The sequence below is a fragment of the Spinacia oleracea genome, chromosome 3 (genome assembly GCF_020520425.1).
Source record: "Spinacia oleracea cultivar Varoflay chromosome 3, BTI_SOV_V1, whole genome shotgun sequence".
Taxonomy (NCBI): Eukaryota; Viridiplantae; Streptophyta; class Magnoliopsida; order Caryophyllales; family Amaranthaceae; genus Spinacia; species Spinacia oleracea.
In genome coordinates, this window is record NC_079489.1 from 9,927,100 (window position 1) to 9,942,558 (window position 15,459).

The 15,459-nt window shown below is 39.0% G+C and overlaps 1 protein-coding gene across 1 annotated transcript; it reads left to right on the forward strand.

The window, feature by feature from the left end:
* The first annotated feature begins 14,193 nt into the window (after positions 1-14,193).
* Positions 14,194-15,352, forward strand: LOC130470656 (uncharacterized). Its single transcript, XM_056841171.1, has 2 exons — positions 14,194-14,225; positions 14,306-15,352. The coding sequence occupies exons 1-2, from the start codon at positions 14,208-14,210 to the stop codon at positions 14,918-14,920; spliced, it is 633 nt and encodes a 210-aa protein (XP_056697149.1). The 5' UTR covers positions 14,194-14,207; the 3' UTR covers positions 14,921-15,352.
* The last annotated feature ends 107 nt before the right edge of the window (positions 15,353-15,459 follow it).

Sequence of the window (15,459 nt, forward strand, 5' to 3'; positions counted from 1 at the left end):
CATTCACTCTCAAATTCTCTCTTTTATGTTGGACAAATATTCTGCTCTACAATCGAGTCTTGTGAGTGCATACAATCATTGGTGTCGTGTTAATCTTGGAGGAAAACCGCAAACGTTCTACAATCATGAGTGCATACAATCATAATGTTGCTAGTACTTAGAAACAGCAACTAAGAACAGCTGACACAACCAAAAACTAAGTGATATGAGCAGGACAGAATGCGCTAAACATATTAGAACCAACTTTGAGTAAGAGTAAATACAAATGTTACCCCTAAACCCCCCCCCCCCCCCTTTCCACAAAAATAATTACAAAGAACGTATTACTGCATGATGTTCATTCTAAAAGAATATTTAACGAATTCTCTAAACTACAACAACCTGAAATCACAATGGAAAATGAATACTCAGAACCAACACATCCCAACTAAAGATCACTGAGATAAACGCAATCAGAAGATAAGAGTTGCAAATCCTCAAACACCCTTCACTTCAGATAATCATAAAAAAACTTGGACAATAGCAACAACACACCATAAAACAATCAAACACCCATCAAACCAATTAAAAATTTAAGCAAATCCAAAATCACATTGCACCAGAGGATCTCAAGAGAACAATACTTGAATTCCTGATTCACAATTCAAATGTCGAATTCATCAATTTAACATTTAATCAACAACAACAACAACAACAACAAAAATCAACAACATCAAAAAAAAATGCTTTGGGCAATTAAAAAAATCTAAACTGAAATATTGATAATTAATTTACACAAGTCAATATTGATCCGCCAATTCACCTGAACATAAGTAAATCCTTAATTACACAAACATAAACCCAATATACTCCGTATCAAAAAATGAATTTCAAACAAAAAAGTAGACTGTTGACGGGCAAAAATAATAGATTTTGACGAAAGAGGCAGAGTGCTTGAGGAAGAAGAGAGTTTCAGACGTTTGGGGAGGGAGAGAGATCACCGTCGATTGAGGAGGAAGAGAGATAGCATTCGTGAATTGGTGTAGCATCCATGAATTTAGGGTTTGAGGAGATTTGAGGGGGAGAGAAGAGCCAAAGAAGTGGGAGGGGAGAGAAATGAAAATGAAAAAATGAAAAAAAAATTCAATAATTTGGTAGGTGTAGGAATGTGGGAAAAGGTTATAAAAAAACAATGACCTCGCAAAAGGGGGGGGGTAAAAGGTGGCACTTGAAAGATAAGTGTCACCTTTGGCATATTTAGTGTTCATATGTGGCACTTTTATTTGAAGTTCCACATATATCAAGTTTTTTTTTTTAATTAATGGTCAAATGTGGCACTTTTTAAAAAAGTGACACATTTAAGGTGAGGCTTATGACCTTTTTTCTACTAGTGTTTCTCATCCTTCAAATCTGGAGATAATTTGCGCGCTTCAACAGAACAAAAAAATGGGAGCAAAAACCTAAGTTTCATGTCTCTCAAATTTCTTAGCGGATATTGCCAGTCATCTCCAATTCTCCAACGTTTAGCAATTTTTTGTGGAAATCAGTAAACAAGAGCCAACATCAACTCAAATCCCAAAGAAGTGATAGTTGTTCATCATAATTTCAGGTAATTGATGTTGTTTAAAGTCTTCATGGCAGTTGTTGCCAGTTGATTCTTATTTGAATGTGTTGTCTGTTTTCTTGTGGCAGCTTCCAGTTCCAGACTACCATGAAGTCATTGAGGACCCAATGAATTTTAGTACAATAAGGAAGAAACGTGTCTATGGTGCTTATGCCCGGGAACAATTTGAGGTTTGTTTTGTAACAATTTGCTTTTTTATATTTGCCTGCACAATATTGAGGCAAAGTTGTGGTTGGTAGTTGTAGGCTTAATGCTCAGCTTATGATTTTTTAATGAATGTGAATACAAATTATACAGTTTAAATTTTACAATGGTAGGGATTGTTTTATGATGCTTTCATCTACTGGTACATATAAAATATAGTTGAATAAGAAAAAAGGTGTATCTTTTAAAAATATTACGAAGGGAATATAATACTCCCTTTGTATTTAATTAAAAGATACAGTTTGTCCAGCACGTAGTTTTAGAAGGGTGGGTTGATTTATTAAAATAAGATGAATGTGAGGTGTTGGGTTATTATTTTATTGTAAAAAATTGATAGTGGTTGATTTATTTATTGTAGTAAAAAGAGGATGTGGCTAAGCGTGGGGACCACGGAAGGGAGAGAATATTAATATAATTGGAAGTGGGGATCATGACATGCCAAAAATAGAAAGTGTATTTTTTAACTAAATACGGCCGATCATGGAAAGTGTATCTTTTAATTACATACGGGGGGAGTAGCTTTTACAAACACCTCGATTTTTACATTTAGGCTCCGTTTAGTTTGATGTAAAACTTTTTCATTGCAAAATGATTTTACGAATAAAGAATTTCAAACTAGTTTTCCTTAATTTGTTTGGTTCCTTAAAAGAAAATGGAAAGAAGATGGCAGACCCGGTCCTAGGGGGTAGGCGGGTGCGACCGCCTAGGGCCCATGGCGAAAAGTGGCCCAAAATAATAGTCTGTCAAGTAAATTAGTACTAGTAATAAACAACACATTAAATTCACATGTTATTTATTTGGCTTATTGGTAGAAAGTAGGTGCTAGAGCATTGATACCTACCACATGTCTAGTGTTTAACTCCCCCTTACTATCTTTAATATTTTGTTTATTCGTTCAACTCTTTTCTTTTTCTTTTTTTAACTTTGTCAATATTTTTGTGTTTGTTAGCTTGTATAGTAATTAATTTTTTTTACTTAAATTTATCTTTTATCAACTAATTTTCTGTTTAATAATACTTTGTACATATAGTGTCTCAACTATTTAAACCCTTTATTTGTATTATCTCTCTCCTTTAATCCTTACAAGATAATTAAGTTTTACGTTGAGTTTATGTACGTAGTATTTGACTTTTAGTACCCAGATCTAATTGATGTAACTATATGTGGGCTAAAAATAATTATTTGATGGACTATGGGTCTATAAGTTTTAAAATAGATATCAAATTTTAATGATGACAAAATTAACTTATACTTTTATATGCTCAAAATGAACCTTCATTTTAAAAAGAAAAAAATCTCTTTATTAATTATCTTGTAATTAAGTAGGTATTTACTTTATTGAAATATTTCAAGAGATCGACTAGAGCAGGATTTTGAAATTTTAGGATCCTGCAATTGATTTGAATTAAAAAATATAATGGATTTAACAAAAAATTATGATATTATTTCAGTTAAAGACGAATCATTTCGGAAGGGGTCCTGGTCACTAATTTCGCATAGGGCCCTCAAAATGCCAGGACTGAGGCCGGAAGATAGTGAAGATTGAAGGGAAAGAAAGAAGGGAGGTAAGGAGGAAAAGTTGTTTCTCCCTTTTTCAAATGGAAAAGGTTTTTCTACCTTTGAGTGAATTATGGAAAATTGCTTTTCATCTCTCACCCAACCAAACAAAATAAAATAATTAAAAATTAAAGATGTTAGCGCAATAAAAAAATTCAAATGAGGGAATAAATAGTCAAATACCTTTAGAAATTATAAGTCCTGTAATTTATTTTTATTTTTATTTTTTTAAAAGGTAGAAGCCATTTAACTTTGTAATACAAGTATAAAGATAGATTAATGATCCTTGCTGCTTTCTAAGTTAGCTTTCACATGAAGAAATTAAGGTTAATGAAATTTATAATTGTGGGCAGTCTATATATGCTTATCAATGCACCTCTTGGCCGGAAAGTTTTCAAGGCTCATGTGGAAATTCCACACTTGTGTGCGGTGCATGGAAAGTCCAAAAGGTACGTGCATGTGTTTCCATTTTCTTTTGACTTAAATTGGATACTCATTATATACGGAGTATAAATAATCTCGAATTTTAAAGCCAAAATGACAAGTATAATAATCTTGAATTTTAAAGCCAAAACGGTAACTTTATCCTTTTTTTTTCTCACCAAAAGTTCTTTGTTCTTCTCCATTTCGCCAACACGGATTAGTACACATATTTGTTGACTTAGCCCACACGTTTAATAAAAGATTCTACCACTTTACCATGCATTTTACAACTTAACTCTCTCTTCTGTAAATCCTTATTCGTCACTAGTGACTTACTCTTTAGACTGAATAAATATTTAATATTTAGGCTGAATAAATCTGACTAATTAAACTTATTGGAATAGAACCGATAAAATGAGTGTAGACGAGTCGAGCAGAGTTGAATATTACTTTGTTCATGTTCATATTTATGTTAATTTATTTTAGGTGAATTCGAGCTCAAGCTCGAGCATTCAATCGAGCTAACTGATTTGTTCAAATTCAGTTTATTAAGGAGATATCGTTAACGACTTGTTTATTCACCGAGTATAGTTCATAACTAAGTTAATTTTTTTCTTTTAAGAATTTTGGGTTTAAACATTTGATTGAAAATCTAAGTCAAATATATGTTGTTTTTCACTTTACTTTTTGGAGGTTAAAGTCAATTGTGTTTTTTTATATCTAAACCGGAAAATTTTAGGTATGGTAAATTGGTCCTACTATGATGGTTATGAAGAATCTGTTCAAGAACATAAATAGACGAGATTGTTTACAGATTAAATAAACGAGTTGTTCATGAACGAAAATAAACGAGTTTATCTATGACACGTTTAACTCATTTATTAAACGGGTTTCAAATTTTGTTCAAACTCTTCTCATTTTTTGAACAAACAATCATAAACAAACTATATCCAAGTCCAAGCTCGAGTTGTTTATATATCGAGAGTCTGGATACATTCACTCTTAGATGAAAATAGACAACCAACCAATTATTAGTATGGATATATAGTATGTAATTTAAAGGCATGAAATTGAAAATAATGGAGAATTAAATATTATAATATCAAAAGTAATTAAGGTGACATGGTTGACATGCAATTGGAGGGAATTTCAATCATTTAGTTAGTTAACTTGATTACGACACATTTCAAAACATAATCTATAAAAGCATATAAACATACAAACAGAAAAACTTGATTTTAGGTAGGAAAAACTTGGATGGTCTATATCATTAATAAATCGAAAGGCCCATATATGTGCAAAGAAGCAATTGATTAAAAAAACAGGAAAAAAAAAAGTTTAAAAAACATTAATGCTATATGCCAGGTACGTACGTACAATATATAACCTAATAATTAATTAATAATCCTTTATATATGCATGAATGGGTGATAAGTTATTAAAAATAATTTGACTAATTCATCTTAATTTGGTTAAGGTAGGTAGGAATTCGAATGATTGATCAATTGCAAACATTAATCATGGATTTTGTTTTGCCGCCAATAGGTCATACCTAATGTTACGTTTTAAAACATACGGAGTATAGAACTAGCTAGGCATGTTTCTCTAGCTACATATAGAAATATAGAACTTGGAGTATAGTTAGTTACTTAATTATTTGAACCCTATGATAACTTGGCTTTGTGGTTAAAACTGAGTGCATGTATATAATAAGTCATAAGTTCGAATCCCGCCCCCCTTCAACGGTTCAACTATTTGCAATTGATACTGTTTTGTACTGTTTTGTTTTTTTAAGAAAGGGGCAAGAATTTAAATTAAAATACCAAACATATTACAAGAGTTTTTCATCCGGTGGCTACGAACTTAAGTTACGAACCGGATTTTAGGGTTGCACACCAAACAAGTTTACCTTGGACGGGGCAACCTTCGGGCCATTTTTGTGTGATTTCAATCCAAACATATGTGGCTTTCTGGACATTTTTGAATCGGGTCAATTTTATAACTAAGTTAAGTTTTAATTTTGAATTGCCAAACTGATCAAAAAAGTTTTAAAATCGGGTTGAGGCGGGCCTAAAAATCTTCCCTAAACTCGCTATTTTTCAGATAGAGTGGGGTTGGGCTCAAGATTATCAGGTAGGTAACCCTTTTGAGAGGTCAAACCTAATTCATCATTTCGGATGAGAAGGGATAGATTTACCATTTCAGGCGAGGAGGGAGAGAATATAAGGTTAGGTAGGAGTATAGCTGTATAGTAGTTTGTAAGATGAAGACAATGTATAATAGACAATATATGTATAGGGCCGGGGTGCATGAATATAATGTGATTTATGTGAAGCGTGACGTGCATGCATAACTTTAACCCATGCATATGGATTATGGACGACGAAACCTACCTCTTTAATTGGCTATAAACGGTGGTTGTTATTACTACTGAAGATCGATGTAATTGGGTGACTAAGTGGTGATACATGGTGGATTGGTAGGTTTCCAAAAGTACGATATAAAGTAGATGTGTACAGGAACTGTTAATTAAGAGTATAATCCTATATTGAAGAAATAGAATGAGATTAACAAAAATACTTCATAAAGTTGGTGAGCTATTCATTTATCGCCCGTTTTTTTAAAGATTGAAGACAATATTTGATTTTGAACCTTGACCAAGATCATATATTCGGCCCCTATAGTAGAACTGTTAAAACGGTTACTCGATTTGAGTCCGAGTCGGGTCATCTCGGTCTCGGGGCATGATCTGGTCGGGTCGGTTTATCACCCGGGTGTAGCTCGGGTTCAGGTCGGTTCGGTCAGGTTGATTATTTGTCGGATTATTTTTTCATTTCGGTATAGGTCGGGTTTGGGTCGGGTTTGAGTCGGTCTTTTCTAGTCGGGTACAATTTCGGGTTCGGGTCTTAACGAGTCGGGTTTGAGTCAGACTTGTAGCAGTTCGGATCAAGTTCGGATCCGATAATTATTAGGTCGGTTAAAATTTAGGTCAGGTTCACTATCGGACAGGGTTAAGATCAGTACAATAACTATTAGGTCTAATCAAGTTTAAACCTATAATAACGTTTATAAATTTGGTTAAATTTGGTTTAACACTTTTTACTTGTTCTAGATTAGGTGATTACATAAAATAATATTAACTTGATCTAAGTTATTATTTTGGTTAGGTCAATTAAATATCGGGTTGTCAACAGGTTCCGTAAAATTAGGTAACGGGTTGTCACGAGTTGAGTCAATAACATGTTTCATCGGGTTATAATCAGTTTCGGGTTAACATCGGGTCCTGTGTTGAATCGGATTCGGGTAATTTTCCGATCAGGTCAGTTGACTGAGTTCTGCTATCGGTTATATTTCGGTCGGTGTCAGCTGGTTCGGGTCCGGGTCATGTTAACGGGTCGAAATCGATCGTCGGTTTTAACGGGTTTGATACGGTCGGGTTACGGATTTTCTATTTTAACGACATTTCAGGTCTCGAGTCGGATTCGGATCCTTAAAAATACAGGTCGATTCAGGTCGATTTCTCGAGTCGGTTAGAGATTCCATATACAGCATTATTCATTTTTCTATCACTTCGATCAAATCTCCTAATCGTATCATATATAGAGTAAAGGAGCGACACAGAGAGAGATGAGGAGAGATAGAGGGGCCAATTCCAAGCTCCTAAAAGTATGTTAAAAACTAGGGTAAGGGGACCATATAATTATGGAAAAATTGATATTATCAGTCCTAACTATGGCCGATTTACTTTAAAAGGTCTCAACTTTTGATTATCTCATATTGGTCCCAACTATAGAGAGTCCTTTCCAAAAATGGTCCCTTAGTTAAAATTAAGTGCTAAATAACTTAATTAAGACTCATATCTCTCGTGCAATAACCATATTTTTTAATTAAATGAAGTAAATAGAATAGTATGATATGCTTAAATCAACTTAATTAACAGTTTAATAAACTAAAGGACCATTCTGGGAAAACACACCTTAAAGTTGAGACCACTCTAAAATAATCAAAAGTTGGGACCTTTAAAAGTGAAGTGACCATAGTTGGGACTGTCAATATCAAATCTTCCTATAATTATAGGCAGTATATTTTGACCGTAATCCATAGTTATGGTCATATAATATATACGAAGTAGATTATAGATGCATCATTTTGACTATTTATATAACTTATTACTGATTTTGATCATAGTTATTACTAATACGTTAGACAAATTTTGTATTTTTCAATTGTTATTGGGTTAATCTCAATGTATACATTTTCAAAATATCTAATTTTTATAACTTTTATTAATATGTGCTCAATTAAAGATATTAATGATCAAAATTACTCCAGTATATAAAGTTAAAATGATGCATCCGTGAAAAGGAGGAAATATATGACTATATGAGTCCACGGATTCTTAATTACACCATGTGTTTAATTAATATTGTAACACAGATATAAAGTTACCCCGATATAAGTAAAAATTATTTTGTATTTAAATCAGGTTATAGTGATAATTTTTTTGTTTCTGAAGAAAATAACCCTTCAAAATCACTCATAAGTCATAAATATATAAAAATAACGGATTTTTCATGAAATGCCCCTGAGGTTTGCCTTAATGCACAAAATACCCCTAAACTTTCCAGAATGCACCAAATACCCCCGAGGTTTAGTATAAATACACAAAATGCCCAAAAGGCTAACGAACGTTAAGTCCCCGTTAGCGTATGTTTACCTTTTTGCCCTTAATAAATCGTTTTATCTATTTATCCTAACATTAACCCTTAATTACATAAATTAACCCTTAATTACATTAATAAACCTTAATTAAATTAATTAAACTCTTAACAAATTAATTAACTATTATCTAAAAAAATCAAAAATCAAAAATCAATTACCCCCAATTTTTTTTGGATTCTCCATTGCTGCTCTTCTCTCGATTTTCTCTGTCTTCACCACCTTCTTTCTCTCCAATCCCTTCTTCAAACCCATCACTCAAAACCCCATTTTCTCCCTTCTCTCACACACCCAAATCGATTGAACAAGACCAAAACCGAGGCTCAGATCTGCTGCAAAGTTTCTCGCGACGATCTGGGCATGCCTTTGGTCCGCTGGAGCACGCTGGTGTTGGTGGCGGTGTGTGGTGTTGGTTGCGGTGTGTGGTGTTGGTGAGGAAGAGACGGGATGGTGTCGGTGGTGAGGAAGAGAAGGCGTTGGTGTCGGTGGCGGTGTGGGGTGGTGGTGAGGAAGATAAGGGGTTAGCTAGCGAGGCGGTGTGTGGTGGTGGTGAGGAAGAGCAGGGCTGGTGTCGGTGGCGGTGTGGGGTGGTGGTGAGGAAGAGAAGGGGTTAGCGGGACGGTGTTTAGTGGTGGTGGTGAGGAAGAGAAGGGCCCTTCCTTCTTCCTGCCATGGAAGCCAGTTGCTTCCACCTCCACAACTTCACAGGAATTTAATCACCATCTTCATACCCATCAAACAACAACAAAGATTTTCTCTCTTTTCCCAACAAACAATTAGATTAAGATGCAAATTTGATGATTTTCGTTCTCAATTGAGAAATCCCATTGGAACATGGTGGTGATATGGGCTTCCATGGTGCTTCCATGGAGGACAGGGAAGAAGGAAGGGGAGAGAGAGAAAAAAACAAATGAAAAAAATTAAGAAATAAAAAAGGAAAGAGAAAAAATAAAAATAAAATAAAATAAAAGTTAAAGTTAACGGATAAGTTAACGGAGTTAACGGAAAATAGGCATTTTGGTCATTTTGTGTATTTATACTAAACCTCGGGGGTATTTGGTGCATTCTGGAAAGTTTAGGGGTATTTGGTGCATTAAGGCAAACCTCAGGGGTATTTCATGAAAAATCCGTAAAAATAATCATATAGTTTTTCAACAAATATATCAATCAAAAATTACTTTATAATATAAAAAGTAAACCAAAACATATGAAAACTTACCAAACACCGATCCCGATGGACAAATAAATTTATCGGACCCCAAATACATGCAAGACCTATTATTCTATTAATATTAGTCCGATGACGTGGGGAAAAGGAGCAAATTAAGCAAGGTCCACCAACAAGAGTAGATGGACTACAAATGTAATGTTACAAGAATACTCCACATTAAATGCTCTTAATCAACCACCTCCAACAGTAGCCAGAAAAAATAACCCTTGGGATTGTTACTCTACTCATTAATTCATTATCTAGGGAATAGGGATCAATTATGTCTCTGTGGTCAAACACTCAAACTTATTAGGGTACAATGTACATACCAATATACCGTACCGCCTGCCATCCACTTTCTTCCTTACAAAGGTTTGTTTAAAATGGAGTGTAATTTTAGAACAAAGAATCCTTATTGATGAGCTGGAGCTACTTGGAAGCTTGTAATACAAGCTACTGATCGGAGAACGTAAAACATACTTGTATTAGAGATCGGGTAAATTTAATGCGAGTAAATTTAGCACCTGTCTAAATCAATTATCTTTTGTATAGTCTATATAGAAAGAAAATTCATTTAGGTACTGTTCCGGCTGCGGATTCGGAACAGGAAAAGGATGACTGACTCCCGACTGAGGCTGCTGACTGGATCCTGCACAGTGAAGCCGTTAACTAGCCTCGGGGGTGATCCGAGAATTACCCCTCCGATGCTTAAGTCAGATTATGCTGATAGCTCTGTAATAAATGCTCATAAGAATGATTGGATTGGAATTGCGTACCTTTGGCATTGATGGGGGTCCGTATATATAGGCGGGTTATTTGTACGGAGGACCCGGGTTATTACCCGTTGGTTCCGGATCCTCCCTTTCGGCTCTGATAGGCAGATGATGTCAGAGAACTGCCGACTGGGTTTGTAAACCCTGGATGCCGACTGCACCTTTGGTGCTTCTTGTGAGTATATGTCTATGTTACAGCTGTTATGGGTTGTCCTACCGGCATACCGGTAGGGCTACCCGTACAACTAGCCCCCTCAGAGTGACTACAGCTGGTTTTTACGGTCTGTAGTTGCTCTGATAAAAAGAAAAAAGCGAAAGCTGGGGTAAGCCCCCTATACAACTAGCCCCCTCGGGGACGATCAACACCCCACGGGTGTGATTGTTCTGTAGATGGTTGTTTTACAGTGCGGTTTTTAGCTCAATACTTGTTCTGATGTCACGACTAGCCCCCATTAGGACAAGGATTGATTGCTTTAAGCGGAAGGTTTTTTGTATGCCGGCTGCCCATGTTTGTGTTTGATTCTCTTGGCTGACTGTTATCCTTGATTTCTTTGAATGACTAGTCCCCTTGAGTTTCTAGGCTGACTAGCCCCCTTGACTTAATTAGGCTGACTAGCCCCCTTGACTTTATTAGGCTGACTAGCCCCCTTGACTTTTTAGGCTGACTAGCCCCCTTGACTTTATTAGGCTGACTAGCCCCCTTGACTGACACGTGGTGACGGTTCATTTTTCTTTATGCGCGTGGCGGGAGATTTTGAAAAGTGTTTTGGACACGTGTCGGTCATCCGGCAAGTGTGGGGAGTTGTGATATTTTCAACCGCCCAGATCTGCTTCTTGTCGTTTCAACTTCCTTTCGTTCTTTTAAATAACCGTTTCTTCTTTTTTTTTCTTCATTTCCGCTCTTTCTTATTTTCCTTTGCCAATTTTCGCGCTGCCAATTTGCTCTCTTTCTCTCTCTTGTTTTTCCTCTTAATTTTTGTCCGTTTCTTCCTGCCGTACTTTTCCGTTGGGGTTTGGTTGTCTCTCTTGGTAAGTTTTGAACTTAGTCTGGTTTTTTTTTTTTTTTTTTAGGTTGTCTGCTGTTTTGTTAAGGTTTGGCTGTCTGATTTTCTCGTGTTGCTCTTTCAGTTGGGTTGTTTGAGGGACTTTGCAGCTGTTTGAGAGTGAATTTCCAGAATTAGGTACGGTTTCTGGTCTTACTTTCTCTTTTTGTCGGGTGTTTATGTTCTTTGCTTGCATGCGTTTTGAGTGGGGGTAGCCAAAACATGACTGGTAGGGTTGGGGTTAGTAACGTGATAGATCTGTCAGACACAAGTAGCGATTCTGGTATAGAACTAAATATGGACGGGAATACGGCCGCTAGTAATGCTAAGAATGCTGGGTGGGGGGTAAAATCGAACACGCCACCTCCTTTTGCGGAGTTTATAGGTGGGAATCCTGTTACCGGCCCTTTTATACCCATGACTGCGGCTCAGTTTACTCGCTCACAACAGCTACATGGCCCGCGGGCACGAATGGAGAGAGAGCTTAGGCCGAATGAGCATAACGTGCCGGCTGGGGAGCCGATATTAGACGTAGATCCGATTTCGGTTAGGTACCATTTGCGGGATTATCGGGAATTTACTCAGCCTGGCGGCTCTGGTCTTGGGGAGTACGGTACTAACATCGGCAATATATATGTTTCTAGGGTCATGCCGTCAGACGCCGAGCCGTCTACAAGTAATCGACGGGCCGGGAAGGATCCTGCCGTCCATGATGCGGGTGAGGTTGATGCCGCCGTTAGTGGTGATGTGCCTTCCACCCCTGGCGACTCCATACTGGAGTCTTCTGAGTCTGGGTCTCCCGGGCTAAAGGCGCCGCCCATTGCCGACTCTGATGAAGATGAGGAGGATGCTGCGATTTTGCAGCAAGTGTTTGAAGAAGAGGCCTTAGACGCCGATGTGAATTTCGAAGGTGAGGCTGCCGCGTTCTTGGTTCCGGCCCCTCCCCCTAATGATTCTGCTGCCCTCACCACTGAGATAGATAGTGACTTTGTAAAAGAGGCCGTTGCCAACCGGCATTCTGAGGTTGGTGGTCGCTTTTTGGGTTTACCTGAGGGCTACAAGTTGACTGTGCCGAAAGAAGAGCAAACGGTGGCCGACTGTCCCGTAGGTCATGTTGTTGTATACACGAAGATGTTCGACTATGGGTTGCGCTTTCCCTTGCACCCGTTCATTGAGAAGGTTCTGCGGGCCTGGAATGTCGGCCTCGTTCAATTATCGCCCATAGTTATTCGCAATCTGGTTGCGTACACTTGGTTATTTTCATTCAAACAGTGGCCCTTGACCCTCAACCTTTTCAAAAAACTGCACTGGCTGAAGCGTGATGGGAAAGATACCGGCTGGTGGACGATCTTTACCAAGAGTCAGCGTCAGACTGTGAGCCCCCGGCTCTCCAGCTGCAAGGACTGGAAGGACCACTTCTATTTCATGGCTGTTCCCGAAGATTACCCCCTTCGGCGCACATTCTACCAGCCTAAACCTAGGATGGAACAATTTGACCAAGCCGACCTTGGGCCCCGAGAGCAACGTGCGTACGACAGGCTGCTGGTTGACTATGTTGACGTTGGGCTGTCTAAGCCTAAAACCTTGCCGGCTTTTTGGCTTCCTCCTGCCGGTTATATTCTTAGTCCTGCCGCTTTGGGCGCAGTTGGTCTTGCACCTACACATCCCCTTGGTAAATGCAGTTGTTTGCCTGCACTGGTTATCTGCTGTATTTGTTTATATTTCTTGGATCTCTGTTGTGTCGTGTTGCGTTTGTTAAAAAAAATTTCTGACTTCCTCGTTCATTTATTTATTTATTTATATTATTTTTCTTAGGGCACCATCTTTTAAACAAGGCTTCACTCGGCCTTGACAAGAATTGGAGGGTTGCTGAACAGTGTCCGGCGGGTCCTGCCGAGAAATATTATACTGTTTCTACTTTCTGCGCGAAAGCTTGTCGTGGTCGGTCAGCCAGCTTTGTGACTCCTTCTGCCGTTGTGGACCGAGGTGTTGTTCCTCGCGTTGTTCGAACAAAGGTTCCGGCAGCTGACCAGGCTACATCCTCAGCCCAAGACGAAATGACTACTGGCAGGTTTGCTTCTCTTCCTACCGGTCGGGGGGGACATGCTACTCGGAAGAGGTCTTCCAGCCAGGCGAAGGCCAGTTCTCCCAAACGGTCGAAAAATGACGCTGCGAAGACAGCGCAGGAGAAGGTGAAAGACGTCTACGCCAGCGTCGACAAGCCCTTGCAGACATCTGGCGCTGGAAAGAGGATTGCTGAACAGCCTACTCAGTCGGTTGAGATTTTGGATGCTGACCTTTTGTCCAAATTGAACCGGAAGCAGGTGTTGAGCGATTTGATTAGCGATCCGATCCATCCTGTGCCTGTGTCGAGGCATAGCCCCTCCATGAACCGGTCTGCCATCTCGGCCTCTAAGTATGGGGTTATAGTTCGTTCTGGGGGGTTCATCGAGGACAAAACTGTTGTGCTATCTCCGGATATTCTTGCCGGTCTAGCCGCTGCTCCCGGTCATGCTGAAGAGCACTGGCAGCCGCAGAATGATGTTCTGAGGGGTGAGTCTATCCTTTTTTACCGTCCTAAAGACGGAGGTACACTGGGCTACCGGTCTCTGCGCCAAGTTGTTACACCCGCCGACGGTATGCCCCAGGAGATTAAGACGCCGGCTGCACAGTTGATGCATGACCTGTACTCGGTATTTTACTTCCCTCTTTGACTTGCTTGTTTTTTATACTTGCTTTTATTTTCGGCTCTGAGCGATTTTACTTTCCTCAGGTGACGCAATCTGCTACCGAGCTTGTGGAGTGCTATCGGAGCTATCAGCGTCGTTTAAAACGATCGCAAGCTGAGAAAGAGAAGCTTCAGACGGACCTTGCTGAATCGGTCAGGACTGAAGGTGACTGCCGGAAGGAGATTGCGAGACTTGAGCTGGATGTTATTGCCGCAGGCAATAGGAAGGCTGAACTAGAGCTTCTTCCAGCCAAGTTGACGGCCGAAGAGCAGAAGACGGCTGAGCTGCAGATCAAGCTGGATGCGGCGCTGCAGGCGGCCCAAGATGCTGAGAAAGCTGCTAAGGATGATCGCAAGGCTGTGGCGCTGAAGGCTGTGCAGAAATTTATGAAGTCTGACTTCTACTGCGAGGAGATGAAGGGGCGCTATAATGGTGGGTGGACTGCAGCTCATCGTTGTGCCGTCAAAGCCTTGACGCTGACTGAGGATGCCTGGGGTAAGGTGGAGGGATCCTATGAAGAGGGTGGCCATATTGATCCGACTGGCATGGAGACCCAGACCTTCCCAGACATCGTCATTCAGAATGCTGACCCTCGCCTTCTGCCCGACAGGGAGATTCCCGAGTCTGCCTACTGGAGTGATGCAGACTACTCAGCTTGACGGTCTTGGCAGTCATCACCAGGCTCTTCCTGTGGTTCTTCCAACAGTTTTTTCCGGCCTCATACTTGTTAATGTCTGTTGGTAGCTTTTGAATATCATTTAGCGGATGTAACTTATAAACAATTTCCTTTTTTGGTACCTTTTAGCTGTTTGTGGCACTTTGTCTTTTGCCGTGTGTTAACTGTTTCAAGAACGTTATTGTCGTCTTGGCTGCGCCGTCTGAGGCGTATGTTTGTGCCTTTTAGCAGCTACTCACTCCGCATTTAGTTATTTTTGGGTGGTGGCTGTCGTCCCTGTATTTGTTTAAAACCTATGTGATGCACTTGATGGATTATCCGTTTGTTTTTATTCAATTTGTCACGTAATGGCGTCGTTTTGCCTTTGATTTTATTATATATTGCATCTTGCCTCTTGTCGACTGGGCCAATGTGTTCAACCCTTGCATATGCTTATGACGTATTTTGCCTCGTTGCTGACTGAGCCAATGTGCTCACCCTTAGATTTTAATTTTTACCGTATCTTGCATCATTGCTGACTGA